At 31.5% G+C, this 21,444-nt stretch overlaps 2 protein-coding genes across 3 annotated transcripts; both read right to left on the bottom strand.

The window, feature by feature from the left end:
• Positions 1 to 6,308: 6,308 nt before the first annotated feature.
• LOC106765255 (protein-tyrosine-phosphatase IBR5) lies at positions 6,309 to 13,291 on the bottom strand. Of its 2 annotated transcripts, XM_022781950.1 has the most exons (6): positions 12,791 to 13,291; positions 12,413 to 12,665; positions 11,523 to 11,622; positions 8,004 to 8,061; positions 7,706 to 7,812; positions 6,309 to 6,975 (listed from the first exon to the last, which is right to left on the bottom strand). In XM_022781950.1, exons 2-6 carry the CDS (start codon positions 12,647 to 12,649, stop codon positions 6,659 to 6,661), a joined length of 819 nt encoding a protein of 272 aa, XP_022637671.1. In that variant the 5' UTR covers positions 12,650 to 12,665; positions 12,791 to 13,291; the 3' UTR covers positions 6,309 to 6,658. The 2 variants fall into 2 exon arrangements, with proteins under 2 accessions (XP_022637671.1, XP_014505295.1); XM_014649809.2 differs by having other exon boundaries at positions 12,413 to 13,290.
• Positions 13,292 to 16,467: 3,176 nt separating this feature from the next.
• On the bottom strand, positions 16,468 to 21,259 carry LOC106763014 (tRNase Z TRZ2, chloroplastic). The gene is made up of 8 exons (XM_014647166.2): positions 20,752 to 21,259; positions 19,887 to 20,049; positions 19,742 to 19,812; positions 19,378 to 19,473; positions 19,190 to 19,303; positions 17,674 to 17,742; positions 17,152 to 17,226; positions 16,468 to 16,751 (listed from the first exon to the last, which is right to left on the bottom strand). Exons 1-8 carry the CDS (start codon positions 21,124 to 21,126, stop codon positions 16,662 to 16,664), a joined length of 1,053 nt encoding a protein of 350 aa, XP_014502652.1. The 5' UTR covers positions 21,127 to 21,259; the 3' UTR covers positions 16,468 to 16,661.
• Positions 21,260 to 21,444: the final 185 nt, after the last annotated feature.

Genomic DNA, 21,444 nt, shown 5'->3' on the forward strand with positions numbered 1-21,444 from the left:
TGTTTTTGATTTTCGATGGATAAAACACTCAGGGAGATGTTACTTTTATAGCCACATACACACTGCATTCTGAGCTTTCATCTCGTCACCATTATTTATTACTATTAATGATTTTTTCTTATTTTCCTTTTTCTAAGAGTATGGTCCACAAAATAATATGATGAAGTGTGAGTTACATTTGTTATTTATTATTATTATTATTATAGGTTTCAACCGTTGTAACATGTAATGATCTTATCATAAATATTTAATGTTTCTTTTTATTGATTGAATGGTTGTCTAAATGCTTCCATAATAAGATAAAGACGAATGTATTTTTAGTTTTTCAACTTCTCACAGTTATTGTTAATAAATTGTAAACGTTATAATGAAGTGAAATAATGACAATAAAAAATTTAAAATATATTAATATAAATATTAAATATTTTTAATGGTTTTGATCTGTAATGATCTTGTTCGAAATATTTAATGATTTTATTTTTTTTTCTTTGAGGGTGGTCTAAATGCTCCCACAAAACAATATAAAGTATGAATTGTTTTGTTTGTATCTCATTTTTCTTTTTGATGTTAAAATTTATGGTTGTTTCGATTATTTAACTTCTCATACTTATTGTTTCGAAAATTTGCAAACGTTGAGCATGGGAATTTTTTGTTTTATTTGTAAAACAATAAATTGATATGAGTTTTTTTAATGTAAAGTTTAATTAAGTTTTAACTTTTTCATATAACTTAATATTAAGCACGTCTTAAATTTAAATGGAACACAATATTAAAAAAATTAATTTTACATTTAATTCAACTTACAAATCTTACTTTAAAATAATATTTGTATTCATTTATATTTATACATACTTTTAAAATAAGATTTGGTTTTACATTTTTTACCTCAAATGTGAAACTAAAGAGGCATAATAGCTATTTGACAGTGATATATTCCAACAAATAAATTTTTCTACGTTTACTTTTTTTTTATAGAATAATAAATGGTGACTATTACGTTGTCTTGCCACCTTAATAATGTTATAATTTATAATTGTATATATTTATAATTAAAAAATGCATGTTCTATTGTGTATCTGTGAATTCAAAATTAAAACTTATTCTAGATAGTGTAAACTGTAGTTGATATTCTAGATTGTTGTATGACTTTTATCTAGGAAGAAGATACGTTTTTAATAAGGTATTGAATATAAGATCATTTGTGCGATTATGTAAATACTCAACTATTATATTTTTTAGATTGAAATTATTTTTTATGTAAATACTCAACTATTATATTTTTTAGATTGAAATTATTTTGTAAGATCACGCGCTCAATCATATAAACATCAATTTACTTAAGCATATAGATATAGTATAAAATTAATAAAACTATTTTAATTTTAAAAATTGATGTATATTAAAATAATAGAGATTATACGAAATTACACATATATCTAAACAATTCTTTAACATATAAAATAATGTAAAATACTCAATATACAAAAAAAAAAAGAGTTAATATCAAATAAAAAAAAAATTGTCCGTAAGACCATAGTCGAATTTATTATATTAAAAAAACTAATTAACATATTTCTTTTGTGGAGAACATGCCGAGCACGAGGAACCCCACCCCTATTCGTTTCCATATATCTTTGTTTTCCTTTTATGAAAATTTAGTACTTATTAATAGTTTGGTAATATAGTAAATAGAAAATATATATATTAAAATTTCAAATTAATTGAATCTCAATATTTTAAATATATTATTAATTTTAAAATACAACTTTTTAAATTTTTACATTTTTTCTAACAACAAAATTTTCAACCTTAAAAATTAGAATTATCAAGAAACAAATGTAGATATGATTCTTTGAAGTCATTTATTCTTTCATTTTAGACAATTTTGACTAGACTGATGGTCTTTCTTTGAAGTTGTTTTGTTTGACAGTCATCTATACTAACATGTTACACCTTTATTGAGAGATCTTCTCTAACATGAACATCCTCCACTTTTAACACATGAGAAGGATCATACAAATAATTCCTTAGCTGAGAGACGTAAAATACCGAATGAAGATTGACCAACTTAGGAGATATGACAATCTAATAAGCCACTCGTCCAAATCATGAGTAGGATAGCATGTGAAAAAGAGAAGTACTCAATCGAATTTCACCTAGTGCTGACTCGGCCAAATACGACTGAGTTATGGTCGAGAACAACTTAACTGAATTTGGCCAATTTTCAATCAAGGTTTTATTGGTTGAATTCGGCCAAATTTTGGTTGTTCTCAAATAAATTCAACCAAATTTCGTCTGGGATCGACTCGATCGAAATTTGGTCGAGGCTTTCTTGGCAGAATTTGGCCACATTTCGACGAGGGCAAACTCAACCGACCTTTGACATGTGCCATCTCGACACGACCTTCGGCCCACGTCAACCCATCTTGACATTTAGCCTAGGCTAGTTGGGCTCAACCATTGGTCTAAACTAGCTTAACTCAACCTTCAACCTAGATTGATTGGGCCCAACCATCGGCTTGGATCAACCTGATTTAACCCTTTGTCCATGTCAACTTGTCTTAACCTTTGAACATGGTAGGACCCTCACGACCTTCAACCCGAATCATGTAATCTCGACCCTTAGTTTGGTTTGGTCCGTCTCAACCTTAAACCTAAGCTAAGTTAATTTGACCTTGCGTTCGAACAAGCCTATATCGGTCTTTGATCCAGAACAATCATTCTCAACCCTCGTTTCGAGTCAGTCCATTTCAACCTTGAGTCTAATTCAACTAAAAATTTAGATTGAAAATTTGGATTGAATATTTGGATTTTCCATATTTAAAATTTGGACTAAAGAATAAATATCTATAAAAAAAAAGTCATAAAATGTAGACTTTTCATTAAATGGATTGAATCGGAGCAAAAGTGGTTCAAATTGAGAAAAATTGATTTTTTTCCCACGAGGTTAATATTCGAATAGTAAAGTATATTTACTAATTCTCACTTTTTTAAAATATTTTTAATTATGATTTTTTTATACTTTATTTATAGGTTGTTTCCGCTCCTTATATGTAAAAAAAAAAATCTTATTTAATGTAATAGTTTTTCAGCTTTATTAGGAGTTTATACTTCTATTTATATTAAATTTATGTGATAATTTATGCTTTGAAATATGTTTGGAGGGAGATTTTCAAAAGTTGTAGGAAGATGATTTTGATATTTGTATTACTTTTATAAATATATGTAGTTTAAAGTTTCTCATATTTTTTATGAGAGAAATCATTCTTTAATATTGATAAGTTAGACCTCTGATAATGGTTGATTTATGTGTTTTTATGTGTATATTTTTGTGAATAAATCAACTCCTTTATAACTTTTACTCTGTTTTCCCCCCAAGTCTAGTGTGTTTTCATGCTTTCTTGTGTTTTAGTTAGTATATGTCTGTTTATCTTTAATATCTATTTTTAAAATAAGTCAATAGGAAACAATTTCAGTGAAGAAAAACAAGCTGGTACTCAAGGAAGCGTGATTGGATAAGAAAGAATGATTTTAGCAAATATCCATTCCAAGGGCTCTAAAATCGCACCTAAGATTGCAAACATGAAGAAAAGGCTCACTTGTAGGGTTGTATTGTCACTACTGTCATGGATTGTCCTCGAATGACTGAAAAACCACCATTGAGCGCTAGGATGAGTGGTTGGGTGAGTTGGTTTCTTGTTGGATGAAAATGACAATCCAAACTGGTAGTATTCGAGTTGTTGGTCAAAAATATAGCTCACCTAACAAGTTACAAGTTAGAGAGCATCAAATTTTAGGTCTCGCTGGGCAAGAATGAAGATGTTAGCCGAGAGTCTGTCAGCCTTGATACGCGAAAGTTTGTATTTAGTAATGCTTTCGCAAGAGTTTTCATTATTCCTCATTTTTACAAAATAAAATCACTTAGGTGTTTGGGATAGACTCTTAGAGGTTGTTTATAGTGTTGGAAAGCTCTCCATCTCCTTCTTAGGTTTCTTCCTTCATCCATGGTGAATTTTTCCCTTTTGGGGTTGAAAAGAAAGATGGGCTACAAAATTAAGGTGTTGATGTGAAAGGGGAGGCCAATTGAAGCAAGTAGTAGCTGTCAAGAACCTTGGAAGAAGGATTACATCTTCTCTTTAGTTTCCATTTCTTCCCTAACTTTTCAATTTGTAGAATTCTAAGTTCTTCAAAATGGAAAGCTATTTCTATTTCTTGAGATTAGATGTAAAACATTGAATTCTTGTGTATTGTGTGATGTTAACAATATATTTTTCTAATTCATGTTAGTATTCAATTTCCTTGGTTAATGCTTGTTGTGACTTGATTTATGGTTCTTGATGTATTAGGAAATATGACTTCAACCTAGAACTGAAATTGAACACCTAATAGATGTTTGTATATAGGGATAGAACATGATTCATTACTAATCTCAAGACTCTTGAACTTAATGCATGGTTGCTTGTTGAAGATTCAAGAAATTGAAACCTGATGAGTTATCACAGGTTCAAAGTCACTCGAGATAAAATTTGAGTATTTTGATGAATTGATTTTAACATAAATATGAAATTAAGATGATTATTAATACATGAGAATGAAATACATGAACTCTAATATTAACAAATTATAAATAATCTATGTTACATCTTTTGACACACCAACTGTCGGATGAAAATACCAAAAATAATTTCTTGTATTTTTGTAAACTTTGTGATCTAATTGAGTTATTAAATATAAAAATTGTCAAATGTTACACAAATCCTTTAGAAGATAACTACACTGTAACCGATGCACTTATAATTAGTTTTACTATGCCTCCATATATTTATTTAGAATTTTCATAATTGTGAAGTATAATTTGATCTTAAATTTAGTTTGATACTTGTTGTCTGTATTCATTCGTTTATTTATTTTTTAATATATTTTCATGTCATAGGAAATATCCATAAGTTTTAGATTAAGAGAATGATAAATTTTAGATTAAGAGAATAATTATATGTTAAAGTTCACAATAATACCTAACTTATTTAAAAATTATTTTGGTAAAACTATCATATATATAAGCTTTTAATAATTAATTTTCAATTATTATCATCATGGTTTTTTATAATGTTTGACTAAAAGCTAAATTTAAATTCATTATTGATTAGGATTTTCTCCGTCAACATTAACATAACTATAATTGGATGTATACTGGTTAGGGTTTTTTGTTGATACAAATTGAACTTAATATTTAACAAAAGTAAGTTAAAATTTTTTACAAAATGTTGGACATGAATTGTTTTATAATGATCATTATTGAAATTATTTATCTATTAATATGTTAAACTATTTCTTACTTAATGTAGATTAAGTTATTTTTCAATTGAAGTTTATAATGATTATTTTTTGTCTATGCCTACAATATTAAAATATTAATCTTTATATTTGATAGTAATTAAAACTTTATTTAAAAATAGTAATAAATTTAGGTCATTTCATTTAAACAAAGCAGTAGAAAAATTAATCAATTTAAATTTAATTTTATATTTTGAAATTTCCTAAAAAGCAAAGAGTTCGTACTTAATTTTCATTTTCACAACTTTAGGAAAAACGTCTTATCCTGAGTTATAGAAGAACGTTAGAGCAAAACTGTTATGATATAACTAAACTTATTATCGATATTACGAGACACTGCCAAAAAGTGAAAGAGAAGAGTAAGCGAAGCCTTGGAAGAAAACAAATGCAGACAACCTTTTTATTATAAACAAAAAGGGTTATTTCCAAGATTTCAAAATGATTCTCTGCATAATTTTAAGTGTTGTCCCTCAGTATAAAATTTAGATTCTCTGCAAACAATTGAGTACAAGACGAAAAATTTGAAAGGTATGACTCAAATCACAAAGTGACACCAAAAGTTACAAATTTAATTTCTTGTAATTTGGGCTAAAAGGGCATGAAGATGACATAAAAAGGACTTTTTGAAGCTTGAGACAGAGAGGAAATCCAGGGAACAATGAAGATTGCCTCGTACTGTGAACATGAATTGACAAGACTTATGTTGGTAGACATAAGTCATATAAGAAGAAACATGACTTCAATGCACCAAATACTATTGAGCTGGCCCTGGTTAAGTATAATAAGTGGAAAATGATAGAGTGAATAATAATATGTTGATGTTGATGGTGAGGCATAAGTGGAGAAGTGGACAAGATTCCGCGTGAATTGCTTAGTAGAAAGATCGACATATCACATTCAGTATCCAAATAATAAGCATCTCATGGTTAATTTAACACAGTCATAAAAAATAAAGGTAAAAAATTGATGATGAATTTCAAAAACTTGTCTGTAAAAGTTTTGTATATTTCAGAACAGCGGTTCCCAACAGGCTTGTTTACTATTGTATACTTTGTAGATAAGATTTTGCTTATAATATTAAAAACTGGATATTGTTGCGCAGATCTACTGAGACCAGTAAAATATGCTGTAACTCAATACTACAACCAGAGATAACTATAAAAAGATTTTAAGAAAAAAACATGGGAAAAAAGAAGTTGGTATAGAATTGACAAGTCACTTATGATTATTGCACCTTGACTTGAAATATGGCAGCCTGGTACCTGTAAACTTTACCACAAGCCAAATTGTCAAGCAGGTTAATCACACATGTGGCTGGTGAGAATCAAGAGCCATCCATTTGTATATCAGTACCATTTGGATTAGTTTGGTTGGCATTGAAGGGACTTCCAGCCACATTCTTCTGCATTGGTCCAGCGCCAAATGTAAACTCTGTAGGAGCAATGTCTAGGGTTGGTCTGGCAAATATTGAAGGAGTTCCAGCAGTGCTGAAGGAAGGAAGTTGAGCTGGATCGTTGATCTTTGGGAAACCAAAGCTAATTGAAGGAAGAACTGTTGGCGAGAAACTGGGAAGCAGAGAGCTTCCACTGTCGATTGGTCCATAGATCTTCTGCTCATACTCTTGTAGTTGCTGGTATACACCTACATTAAGAAAGGAAGCATGCACGTTAGAAAGGTGATGATTAGCCTTTTGCAAAATGCAGCCAAACAGTGTGAATTTATTCACTACTTGATATGAAGGAGTTCACTGAAAAGATACAACATTAACGAGACCTGAGTCCAATCACATAAGAAATTAATATCACTCTTTACTCAAAAATCTTAAGACAATAGGTTAATAGATCTTCAATCTTATATAATGGTCTATTTTTTCATTTCTACCCAATATGAGACTTAGACTCATACTTGGGATTCTAACATATGAATGTATTGAAACCACCATACACTCCTTAAACAAAAATGTGATACTACTTTTCGAGCAGGGATGATGGGAGAGGGAGAATTGGCAAGTTGAAAGCATATCCATGTTAATATTTTCATAGGGGTTATTTAAAGCAAGTCCTCCGTAATTTCTAAGCATCCTAAACACACAAATCACAACTTACCCACACGATCTGTTAATGATTCATCACTAATCTAAACTGAAAAAAAGTTAATTTAGCTGTATGACCAATTTGGCCTTTCTTCCACTCTAAATTTTGATAACTACTATTGAGCACTAACTCAGTTGATTAACTTGATTAAGTTTCCATACATAATGATCTTAAGATAAAATGATTTCACCAGTTAAAAGTCCTTAATTAACCAACACTGAAATCTGATGACTACATTGGAGACTGGAAGCAAAGCTGGATACAGTAAACATACATACCTGGAGTTAGTTCAACCGAATGTCTACGTTCCTTTACCCACTGATAACTCTGTGCAAGTCTCCATCCTTTGGACTTCATCAAGTATGCAATCACAATAGCTGGAGACCTGTTGTTAAATACAACATGATTCAGAAAATTTAACATTTCTATATATTACATCCTCATCTGAAAGGCTGCAGTACAAAAACCTCTATCAATTCCATTTTGTATTTTGAGAGTCACCATCACTAAGTAATTCAAACTAACCAGCACCAAATGTCACTGACATGTTTATTAAATAGTCTAGGATTATCTTACCTACTCTTTCCTGACATGCAATGAACCAGAACACGCTCCTTTTCCTTCTCACATAACTCTGCAAAGGAAGCACACGGCATTTGCTTCATTATGAAGGGTAAAAGGAAGAAATATAAGAGAAAAGTATAATGTCAATTTAAGACAAAGAATCCATTAATTACCAGTTACTCAGTTAATTTTAATGAGCCAAATCATACGTTATAACTCAAATCCGGAAATAACAGCATAGGAAGAGTTGCTTATACTTAATATCCCATTAAGCAAAAAAGAACGTATAACGCAACTCCATCAATGTTATAACAAGTGACCACCATTTAAACTAAACCAAATGAGAAAGATTTACAGAGATAGCAAGTTAAAATAAAGCCTTAAACACTAGAGGACTCATTAAAGATTAATTATATAACGATGGAAATGCATCAAATATTACAATACAAACCCACACACTTGTGCAAACATGCCCCCCTGTCCACTATCAACAATGGTGAAGGAAAGAAGATGGGGGCAGCTTAGAAGACAAAAGGTAAAGGGCATGGTGAGGGACTTGATGAAAAACCAAAAGAAGTTACCAATGATAAAACAATTTTGTTAAGGCCTAGACATTGAGTGACAATTTATGATAGAGTAAAAAATGTCCCTAGGTACATAAGCTATCAAATTGTTAATCAAAAGGCATATTATTTTAATCATGTATCAGAACATATCACAAACCATAAATTCATGATCAACTAATAAAATAAATTAAAATATACTTTTAACAAAAGAAATTTGTAAAATGGTGTATAAACAAATAAGATCTTTATTTCCTTTACTGGAACATTATCATGCTTCTTCGTAATTTTGTCTCCCATCATTAATCAGTATATATTTGCAACAAAAAACAGTTTTTCAGTCACCCCTTTGTTTTCTCACCATGGCAGCTAGTCATCTCAGATCTATAGATCATGGGTGTTTTCACCTCCTATCAACCTTGAAAAGGTTACAAACGATGTTGGGCTATCCAAAAGAGGATCACCGATATCAGAGTATCATCAAACCCTGGTCACCACCAGTCCACAGCTTTTTTCCATCTATGCAGCACATAACATACTTGAGCCCCTTTCCAAAAAACCATAATCATGCACGTCTTCACCGAGAAGATTCCATCCATTACTGCCTTGGTCTATCACACTAGTGGTTATTTTGGCTCCCTGCCCCTCCAAGATATTTATTGTGGGAAATCATGACAAAATAGAGATTCCTAAAATTCAAATGACTCAAAATGCATTTCTGAAGACAAAATCAAACTCTGCGCAATCTGTATTCACGGAGCAAGGACTCAAATAACAGCTCATGAATCAAATTAACATGTATTTTGTGTGGAAGTTATCACTTTTAACAACAATAAGAGCCTAAATAATTTTTTCCTACAACACAGGATCTGTACATGATCAAAAGCAACACTTGTGTTCAACGATGAACCTACCCTTTGGAAGGTTAAGGCTATGTAAGAGTGTTGATTGGACTCCTTGGGTGCACCAGATCAAGTTTTCTTAGTAGTTCTTCCACTGTTCTTACAAGGTCAAACCACCTTATACTAGATTTTTACCATCTCTTCCTCAACAGGTGCTATTGTTTCCTTCTATCTAATGCCTTCATTCCTGATCTAGTTTTTGTATGTCCACTCACCCACCACAAACCTGTCTTTGTCAAACAGAGTTTATGCTCCAATTCGTTCTTTATCAACCAAAATTCAATACCAATTATTAAAAGAACAAGTTCATTAAGAAAAAGATATAATTACAGAGAGCTCAGAATACATGGACTTCAATAATGCTTTTCTTTTGTCCTTTTTTACTTATTATTTCATTAAACTTGCTTATATCAAACTAATTTGTCATAAAACTAACAGTTTTTTGTTTGCACAAAACAGTAAACTGTATTTAAACTTCATTCAAGTCAATTCAGCACATTCACAGCTCTATAGCAGGAAGGTCCGCCTCCTAGTTAAGTCATTGTTTTATGTCTCCTAGTCAAGGTCCTGCACCAATCACAGCAGCCCTTCACAGCTGTTACCAGCTGCCCCGCGTGTTACCAGCAAGAAGACAACCTCACCCGCTTTTTCCGTGTCGGTTTCATGCATTTTAATAAGGTAAAATTGGAAAAAAGCAATAACTCTATATTCTGAATTCCTTTCTACTTCGTTGACATTTTCTTCTTTGATGCCCAGTCAGCCCTAGCTTCTACACTTTCTCTTCAAAACCAAGCACAGCTCTAAATCCCTAAGGTTTCACATGTGCGGCGACAACAGCTCTTCCCTTGCACTTGCATGGTATTCAAATCATTGTCAGTGATCAAGTCCTTTGCTTTGCTCAATTTTGACTCGTCAAGTTTTAATGCAAAGATTGACCTCATCAGACATGATGAGATTTTCTCTTCAAATACATTCTATTTTCTCTCAGAACTTGCATGCATTCCAGATTCATGAATGTTAAACTTGTTTTCTTTAGTGTTTACACTAATTGCATTACATCATAAAAAGATGCAAGAATCTATTCAATTTGTTGCCATGTTTCAAATTTAGGTATTTTATTTATTTTTCAGCATAAATAGATGTGTAATGTATATAGGACTCAAAATGGAAGTCATCCCACAATTGCACTTTTGGGGGCGTGGATCTAGACCACTATTCACTAATTACTACTATGGTCCCTCACAGAGGCATTTATCTCAATAAAACAATTAGTATGGTGCTCACTGACAAGAAAATATATTAAAGCCTTTGATGTTACCAACCTGACTATACTGTTGGGAAAGTTTCAGACTCTGAAAGACCTTAAGTCATGGATGCAGATGCCCTTAATGAGAAAATTACAAGAAACCACTGCAATAGAGTGATAGATGGTGGGGATTCTCTCAAATAATCAAATTGTTGAAGGAGCCTCCTTCAACATTGACTTTAAGCAGGCCCTCTAGCAGAAACAGAAACATAGGTAAAAGTGGCTAGAAAGGGAAATTGCAATTTTAGGCAATGTTTGGATCGGAGGGGAGGACTAGTGGAGTGGACAATTAGTAGATAATAAAGTGTAGCAGATTTGTTCAAGATATAGTGGAGTAGACTGGTTCATAAACATAACAGAATGAAGTGAAAAGTACTAAGGAATATCTTTCAAGACCTTTATTGATCCTATTGCTAATTAGGTGAACAACAAATATCTAATGTCTATGATTCTATAATGGTCTTTTCCTTTCAATATATTGCTTATTTTTTAATAATTGACTAGATGATTCATAGAGAAAGTCCTTTAGAAAAAGAATCAAAATACTACCAAGTAGAAGTGCAAAAGAACATAATAGTAAAAGTCCATGTAGCAGATCATTTACTAGTATTATTGAGCACGAAGACACTGGTCAAAGTTCCAATAACAAGTACAAGTATTATATGTAGTAGTTATTTATAAAAAAAGCTGCAAATCCATGTTAAAGAAGCACATGGGCAAATGAAAAGTATAAGTTTTAAATGGACAAACAGAAAAATACCTAGAAACTGAATTGCTTCATCAAATGCCAAAGTTTTGTCATCTGGGAGGCAGTGATAGGTAAATGAGTTCTTGTAGAGATTTTGACAAGAAGGAACAGTCTGCAAAAGTAGAGAATTCAAAGGTATTATAAGAAAATAAACACATGAGGAAAATTTGGACAAGCAGGTTTACGGTGCAAAACCTCTGAGCAAGATAAGAATGACATACATCATGAAAACAAATTGAATATCAATCAAAATCATTGTACGTTTAGTCACCTCTTGTCCATTTAGAACTAACTATTTTCCACTAGTACAGGAAACAACCTAATTCCACATCTTCATGATTTTCCACAATTAAAAAAAGTATCTGCACAATCAGCCCAAACAATGAGTTGATCATTGAGCTTATGAACCATGAATTTGCATTTATTCAGTCATGTTAGTCCCTAAACTTGAAGTAATTCATAATGTCACCAACATGGAAACCAATTTGGCTGCCAAAATGAAATTCAAATCTTCCCGAAATTTGACTATTAATCTTATCTGAATCTAAAATCTATCAACTAATTGTTTAACTTGAAATCAAAGTCTTAAAAAAGGGTCCACAACACAGGTTTTTTGTAGTTTTCATGACCCACAATTTAAACCCTTGTTTGGCATAGTCATTCCTATGCATTGACCACCTAGAAATTATAAGAACTGTTATAATGAAAATCCTAAGTAAATCCACTTCACCTACAATTCCTCAATTATTACTGAAATCCCAAACACATAACAATCCAAAATCTCAACCTCACAACACTCAACTTATCACCATGCATACATTCATAGTTAATCATTGGAACATTGAAATCAAAAAGATGTCAGATTGGATCACAGATTATAAACAAACAACAAGACCCCTTACATTGAGGATACGAGTAATCCCCTGTGTCTTGAGAAGCTCGGAACGTGATGCGTTGTCATAGCTTCCTAGGTAAAGAAATTCGGGCAGAATCACAGAAGGAAAAGCACTAACTTGTATCGAAGTTTTCTCCGATCCAACTGGAATCCGGTGACCGCAAATGGAACACACTTCCCCTTCTTCATATTTGTGGTAGTGGCCACACACCCCACAGGGATTCTCTCTCTCCCTTTTCCTCATAATTAAACAACAACAACTATAAAAAAACAGAAGTTTCCTTCAGACCCAGATCCAAAAACAAGGGATTGGGAACAAAACAAGGCAAAAAATTAGATCTTTTTGGAGGTGGAGAGAGACCCCAATCAGAAAAATGGTTCAAACCTGAAAAAAACAAACACCCAGATCGACAAAAAAAAAAGGAAAAGATGAGAGCTTTGACAAAAGGGAAGAAAGGTGTGGTTTGGAAACAACAAGAGAAGAAAGAAGGAGGGAAGGGAAACTATATAGAAGTTTCCTTATTGTAAGTTTGATGTAATAATAGTATTATCAACTTAGGACATGACTACAATCTATGTATCTATCTGAGTTAGAAACACTCATTGGTTTGCACTACTGGATTTTGATGGAGGCAAAACATTAGCCATGGTTTGGTAGTAATTATAGAAAGGGATTTGGTTTAGATTGGATGATGGTGATGGTAATGATGGTAGACACAAGGGTGAATTTTTTGGGTATATGTATTAGTTGATGGATTTTGGGAACTTCCAGATTTTTGGTTGGCACGTGAAGTGAACAATCCAGGTTTCTTATTCTCCTAGAAATGAGAATAGATCTGGTAAAAACACAACTTGCCTAACACTCAACCATCTCAGTTTCAGGTAAATAATCATCATTTCTTCCATCATAACTCTAAAGCATTTTCTCCTACTCTCTTTCTCCCTTTTTAGACAATGTGAACATGCATTCACACTGTAAAAAACATTTTAGTATGATTGGTGGACAATGATGTCTTTTAATTGGATGAGAACTTAATTTTTTCAGAGTTATTTTAATTTTTGAAATGTTATTTAAATTTATGTACTTTTTGTATATAAGTTATTTTTATTTTGAACATTATTTTTCTAAGTTGAATAAATAATCTTGTCCAGATTCTATTTAAACCGACGAATCCTATATTTGTATTCACATCCATAAAAACGACTATTGGGAAGGTTTTTAAAGTATTTTCAAATATAATAAATCTAAAGTTTTAGTATTAAAATAAAATATTTTAAAGTATCTAATTTTTTTCTTATTTGATGTGGTATCTTTTCTTGAACCTTTTAAATACTTATTTTTATAAATTATTTTACTTCCATGTAAAAAGAATAGTAAATAGAAAATAAATTTATAATAAATATTTTTTTCATTTTTACACAAAATTTCAATGTTTAAATGTTTTAAAAAAATGTAATCTCTTCAAATATTTTTATTTTAATTTATAAATATAATTCTTATGTGTTTGTAATCTATTTATAATATATATATATATATATATATATATATTATTGTGTTGTTGAATAGTATTTCCTTTTATTTTTGTAGTATAATCAAATTTATTGACTTATAGAAAAACTATCAATGCTAAAAGATTAGATTGTTAGAATGATGACAAAACAATTACTTAATCTTAAAGAATAATACAACATAATTTTTTTTATGTATGTTTTTTTCTTTTTATAAACTTAATAACATTTTTTTCATTGTAATAATTTTTTTAGTATATGAACACTTATGCACATCCCCGTATTTCCTCCCGTTCAACCTTTATAAATGCTTTATTGGATCTAGATTTAGGGAAGAGTCAGAAATGAGATAAATAATACTTTTTAATAATTCTATATTAAAACTTGTATTATTTAAAACAAATAGATATATAGAGAGTAATTTGCTTTGAAGGAGGAGTAAGATAATTTTTGTTTCAATAAAAATATTTTGGTTATGAATTAAGTTAATCAAACAAGTTACTTACCTAATATGTTTGGTAGAGGAAGCCAACTAGTATTGCTAAAAGCTTTACCTGTAACATCATCAATTAGAATTTTAAATACTAACAGTTATTTTAAAGATCATGTTTCTAAACACGCAAACTATAAGGTTGTAAAAATATAAAATTAACATGACCTTTTAGTAAATGAATTAAATGTGAGAATTTTTTTTCTGTCAGTAAAATATGAAGTGCATAGTTGGATAGAGATAAAATTTGAATAATTTGCATGACATATTGAATTATATATGAACGGACTTTGTTGTTAAGAGGTTTATCCATTTGTTGATGTGTTGTTTTGTTTGACATATCATAGTCAAATGAATACCAAGATGCTGTTCATTGATGAATCAAGTTGGTTCTTTTGCCCCCACAAATATGAGTCTTTAGATACGATGTTGACACAACTGTGGCAGCCTTGTGTAGGAAAAATGTTCCCAAATTAACTTACTAACTATAATATCATCTTTAACTACCTCAATCATGGATGATTCTTGTTTGAATAATATACTGTATTAGAATTTTGTTAACGTACTTTAAAATTAATTGTACAGAAAAATAAATACGGGTAAATTTTTTGGTTGAATTTATTTTAGTTAATATTTATGTTTAAATTTATATTGAATTATCCACCTTCAAATATTAGTTAATATGAATTTTGTATTTAGTTGTAGATTGAAAAATATTTTTATAGATTAAAATATATATTATTTTAAATAAATATCAGTTAAAACATTTAATTCATTATTTAGTAAAATTTATTAAAAATACATTGTCGAGTTTTATTTAATATTTAGGAAGTTCTAAATTTATATTCTTCAATATTGTTAAACCAAAAGTGTATTATTCTCAGTTGGTTAATAATTTTAAAATAATTAGTATATTTAAATATAAATAAGGTTCGATAACTAGTTTTTTATAACTCGTCTCTTTTTTTAGTACTATTTTTTTTACTATACCTGCTGTTGTAGCATTATAAACATTATTATTACTTTTGCTCTCGTCAAGATAAATCTGACTCCTTCCCCTGTTCTTGCCTACGTATATCGGATATTTTAAGAAATGAATATCTCTTTTACTAGCGGGATCCGGAGAAAGAATAGGAAACGTGATTTCATTATATTTCTGATCAGGAACAATGTCTACTACAAGAATATTTTTTTTTTAGAACGATAGTTTTGAAAAGTCAGATTGTCTATCTTCTCTTTAATCTGAGGCGACGGGGATGCCAATTCAAAACCTTCCAGTCACTCTTCAAACATGCACGAATTTAATAATTCCAACCAAAAAATATAAGTCTACTTTCATGCTCTTTATGTTAGATTGTGTGTTTGAGTACCTTTCAGAGGGGACAAATGAGACACATGATGAAGGTACAATTCAAAAGAAAAGAAAGGAAAGAAGTAACGTACAAGCTATCTTTAGAGAGATAATGGTGTACTTTATCTTATGTAACTGGAACAAGAATGACTGCTAGAATATATTCCGAGATGATTGGAAAGTAATGAAGACATTATGACTCTACTTCTTTTTCCAAGGGAAGAGATTATGATTAATATAATTTTTCAACACTTCTATTAATATACTAAAATAATTATTTTCCAATAAAACACTTTTTATAAGATCATAGATACAATAACTTTTTAATGTATTTCAAATTATCATTTTAAAGAACCATTTTGGAAACTAATTCTGTCAAAAAAAACATGTTATTAAGAATCCTCTAAGGAGTTTATTGTGTTTCATATTTATAATTTCAAAATACTATTTGGTAGCTTTTCTCTTTTTATTTAGGTGGGGTTGCAGCCTCAAAAGAAGAATTTGATTACAAGTCACACAAAAGGAAGTGGTAGTTTTTCTCTTTTCAGCAACAAATTAGGTTAATTAACTTTTTTTTTTCTTCGGGGACCAAATTGATGTTTAATCAAAAGGCAATTCAGATATCCAAATATAAAAAGGAAACTACATAATTCCTAAGAGACCAAAAATAGATCTAATTCTCTATCCTATCAATCAATAAAGCATATGCATATGAAGCCAAGTTGGGGAAACAATAACTTTAACGCTATGTAAATTACATAGGTATAAATTGAAAGCTTACAAGTTCAAAAAAAAAAATGTACCTCTCTAATTTACATGAAATAAACTGTGAAATCTACATCTAGGAACACTTTTGTCATCTACTTGATACACTGATAATGGTGAAGAGTGAACATACGTTGATTCCTAAGTGTACATAGATTTGAATCCTTCCGTGAGAGGAACCACCTTTGCGGACAGCCTGGACTGCAATTTTGATGCAGCTTGTCGAATATCCTGAGGAATTACAAAAAATGCATATTTTATTCACTGGTTTTTTTCTTCATCGAAACAAAAACTTAGATATAATTCCTTAAGAGGCTTCGGTGCTGGTGTCTGATCAGAAATGGCATTGTATTCAAGTAATAATTACTAACCTTTGATACATATACACATTGTTGGGATAAAACTTTAATTATGATTGAATAAAAACCATATAAAATATTCTAGTAGTTGCATCTAAGTTTTGTTTTTGTCATTAAATTCTTATTTAATGTGATGCGAGAGGGTATGCCCCTCCACGATGAAGGTCATGAAAATTCACAAATATTAGAGATTTGCATCTAATATGCAAATACGAGCACTTGAGGAATGTAACTTGCAAGTTAAAAAACTAAAAGGAAAAATATAGCATTACCTCTAACGTATATCTTGGTGAAAAATGAGTCAACAGAACTGCTTTGTTGCGAATCCACTGTGCATTTGCAATGATCTACATAAAATGTCATAAGTTTACTGTTCAGGAATTCAACAATATATTATGAAGTAGAGAGGAAATTCTGAAATCAGTCAATCACCAGAAAAAGGTGTGAATTTGTCTGAGCAGATAAAGACTCTAGTTTATTTTTAATATTTTCAAATGGTACAAGATTGACTTATGAATGCAACATGGTATACAATTTGGTGCCAGAAAAGCTATGTACTTATTTTAACTATTCTGTAACATTTGGCTAAAAAAAGCTGCTGACAATACAACGATTATTATATATATATGACTATAGCTATAACTATACTAACATGAACACCAACTCGATCATAAGTGACAGCAAAATAAAAGTGAAAGGGAAAGCATGATAGCTGCAAAAGTTGGCCTTCTTGCATCTATGATTTGTCGAGCTAAGATCAGAGTAACCATGAAAGAATGAAACATGTTACATACCTCAAATAAATGAGTATGACCAAGTTGCCGAGCATGATCTATGCTGAATGAATCATCTAGGAAAGTTGCCTATTAAAAGAGTTTCAACAAGCAAAGCAATCAAAACAAAAAGATCAATTAGGATAGCAAAAAAGAAGAGCACACTACAAAGGAAGGTAATAGCAATTTTTGAAAAGTTTTATTCCTAGTTTTTCAAGTATGCCAATACCCAATATCCACAAGTACCGATGAAATGAACTTAGATGACTCTGATAATTTTAGTAACACAACATAACAAAGAGGACGACAAACCTTTGGTATACAATAAAAAAATGTTTACACTTTAATATTTTTAATTGATCTTGTCACAGTTAAGCGTCAGAAAGAACCGAGAAGAAACAATAAACGATAAAGGGGAAGAAAGAAAAGAACAAAGTTCAAAATGAGATTAAATAAAAAATTATGATTTATAACTGAAACAGGACTTTTTTCTAGTAGCCTCTCACCATTCTCTTATTTTGTCTTCAGTTTTGTTGTATATGCAAGCAAAAAATTATATAAAAATGAAGAGATTTCGATGAGAGAGAAAAGGAAGGCAAGCAGAAAATCCTTATCTCTACGCCTCATTCTTCCTTTATCCTTTGGGATAAAACAATAAAAAAAGACTATAAGAATCTGCAAGAAAAAACATGTGGAGAAAGCCAACAGGAAAATCACAACCAAAACACCTGAAAAAAATAAGGGCCTGCAATCTTTTCTTATAGCCATCTAGGAGAAAGCCCCCCTTAATTATCATTTATCAATAAACTGAAAACCATAGAAATTATAATATCATCCTTTTTCACTATCTGTTTCATTACTTCCAATTTCAATCTAATCAGGCACAAAACAAAAAGTTAACTAAAAATTCCCATGACAATACATCAAGTTGTAAATCTTAAAGAATTAGTTAAGGAACAGTTAAGCCATTTATGAAACTTGGAAGGTTGTTTTTATGCTAAAACTTATTACATACACATTTTACACATTGTCCCATACTCGATTCCTGCAATGCTGTCAAAATCCCGAGTAAACTCACAAACTTGAATGATCCTGTGAATCAAGAAACTACCATGAACTGATGCAAATGGCAGATTGTGCCAAGACCATGATGTTGGCGGAATCACAGGATTGTGTGCCACGTCAATCCTTTCCATCTTGTGAAGCTAGGTTTGCCAACCCATATGTTGGCTAATAAGCAACCCAACCCGATCCAAAATCAAAGTCTAACACTTGTGTGACCCTTTTGTTCAGCTAGGGTTCCCAGACACTCATATATAAGAAACGGAGACTCAAGATGGTGCACACACCTCTTACAAGTTGACTTACAATATTTTATCCCTCTTCGGATCATCTTACAATCCCCAAAGATTACTGAACCCTTTTTTCAATTCTCCATTTCTAAGAATTTCAAATGATCATACTATCAATTCTCAAAGTCCAGTGAACTAGGACATAAAATAATTGTACCAAGTTCCATTAAAAGATTGTACTATACCTCAGTTATGAGAATTTTGGCTCTCAATGCATCAGAATTACACGGTTCAAGCATAAAATCTGGTGTTGTATCACCGGTGAAGGCCACCTCAGGAGATAATATAGTGTCTGTAATCTAGAAAGGAGAGTTCATTAAAGGTAAGGTTCAAAGAAGATTTAGGTCCAAATTGAGCTCCAGCTATCACAAACCTCGGCACCAGCCTTCTTCAATTTCTCAATTTGTTTCCCATTCAAGTGTGCATACTGTTTCCTCAATTTTTTCCTGATTGAGTAGAATACATAGCCCTGCATAAAACAAGTACGTGTTTTCAGCAGATAAAGGTGTTGTGATGCCAGATCGCAAGTCTTCACACAATTTCAAACTGAAATATCAAGAAACAGAAGACAATACTGTACACAAAAACAAAAATATGCTAAGCCAAAATCCGTTAATTTTTCTGCCAAAGTCTTTGTTCAAAAGTTTTAGTACACAGAACGAGTTAACTTCTAGCACTGATATAACATGCCCTTCAGTTAAAAGAAAATGGCTACAGAATGGTTGGTTGAAAGATACCTGGCTAGGTATAACATGTTGTGTTCTGAATGGTCGGACAACAAGGTTATTCCGTATCTCATATGTCTCCCCTGAAATGAAACTTTGCATATCATTTCCTTGAAGTTATCTCCTCATCATTAACAACAGACAAAATGACACATACCCACATCCAAGGCGACCACTTCAGCATTCAATTCAACCTGGCCCATTGTTCTGTGAATATCAAGCAGCTTCTCAACATCCTCTTTGATGCAAGGAGGCACAAAGATAGTGGGAGGTTTTAAATTGAACAAACCACGGCTAGCTACATACATTGGCAGCCCTCCCTAAATCATTCAACATTGTAGCACACTTATCCCAAATGTACAGTTAACATCCAAAGTACACGATACATAGAACAAATAAACCTTACAAAGAAACTACTAGGATGCAATCGCACATTTACAAAGAAACTCACAAATCACAAGCAGGACCCACATGGATCAGTGAAGACCAAGAAAAAAAGGCAATCATTGTGTAAGTTGTTTTTAGAATGTGTTTGGTTTAGAAAAATTCCATTTTCCAGCGCATGTTGAACCCAAACCTCCTCTCACATTAGATGCACATTCAATGTGACTGAGAACTTATTCAAACACAGCCTGTATATGCCATCAACATTAGTCCTTGCCATGACCACATATAGGCCTAAGCTCTAACAGAGAAGACTTTAATTAAAAAAAAAAAAATCAGTGTTTTACTTTATTTTCAATTTTCAAAACTTTATATAAGAAACTATAAAAATAACTTTTTTTTATTCTCTGTTTTCACTGTCTCCTAAACAGAATAAAACTCACATTTTTTTCATAACAACCTTCTGGCAATGCAAATAAAGTATGAATTGGCCTTTCCATACAATCTATTAAGCTAACAGAGAGCATATGAAATTTACCCTTTCTCCCCTTTTCTACGAATCCAAAATCAAAATCAAAATCAAAAGAAAAAGCATCACCCCATAGAAAGTTATTGGTGACAAAAGTGGAGAACCTTACAATGTGATCAAGATGAGCATGAGTAATGAAAAGGAAATTTTGATTAATAGCTCTACTAGGGCACCTCCCAATATCAAAAGTGCTCTTGAATTCAGGGATAATGATACATGTCTCTTGGCCTCCAACTGAAATACCCTCAATGGAATAACCTTCCAATTCCAGAACTTTCCGGTTCACCTGCGACCGGGCTATACGGTACTGCTCTTCGTGATCAATTTTTTTGCTAATTTCAGACAAATACCCCGACCCTTTCAGCACATTGACATGGGTTTGCGTTGAAACTTGGTGGTGCAGTGGCTTTGGAGGGAAAATGGGGTGGTGCAGTGGGAAATGTTGAGGGATCTTGAAGGCTAAGTGGCTAAGAGAAATATGCATTGTTGCTTATGAATTTGAACGGTGATGGATAGAAAGAGGGACTGAAAAAAGAGGGTTTAATCTGGGTTTTACAGATGTTGGTGGGTGTCTATCTAAATCAACCACAGGGACATTGGTGATGGAATTCGAAGATAAGGTTAACTTGCTAAAACACTGTCGTTTCGACTTTCAGGTTTTATTGCTATTTCTTTTAAATGATTCATTTCCAAAATCTGACAAAATGGATTCTTCTACATCTTGTGGGTTGATATCATTATTATAATTTTCTAGGGGAAACATGAGTCTCCATTCTTATTTTACTCATGATAGTTAAGTGAA

This window comes from Vigna radiata, chromosome 6 (genome assembly GCF_000741045.1).
Source record: "Vigna radiata var. radiata cultivar VC1973A chromosome 6, Vradiata_ver6, whole genome shotgun sequence".
Classification (NCBI taxonomy): Eukaryota; Viridiplantae; Streptophyta; class Magnoliopsida; order Fabales; family Fabaceae; genus Vigna; species Vigna radiata.

Coding starts and splice junctions, on each gene's coding strand:
- LOC106765255 (XM_022781950.1), bottom strand. CDS start 12,649: ATGAGGAAAAGGGAGAGAGAGAATCCCTGTGGGGTGTGTGGCCACTAC. Junction 7,813..8,003: donor TGCATGTCAGGAAAGAGTAG/GTAAGATAATCC, acceptor ATTTAACAACAG/GTCTCCAGCTATTGTGATTG. Junction 6,976..7,705: donor TTCGGTTGAACTAACTCCAG/GTATGTATGTTT, acceptor TTCTTAATGTAG/GTGTATACCAGCAACTACAA.
- LOC106763014 (XM_014647166.2), bottom strand. CDS start 21,126: ATGCATATTTCTCTTAGCCACTTAGCCTTCAAGATCCCTCAACATTTC. Junction 17,227..17,673: donor GTCATACTCATTTATTTGAG/GTATGTAACATG, acceptor CATTTTATGTAG/ATCATTGCAAATGCACAGTG. Junction 16,752..17,151: donor CACCAAGATATACGTTAGAG/GTAATGCTATAT, acceptor GTAATTCCTCAG/GATATTCGACAAGCTGCATC.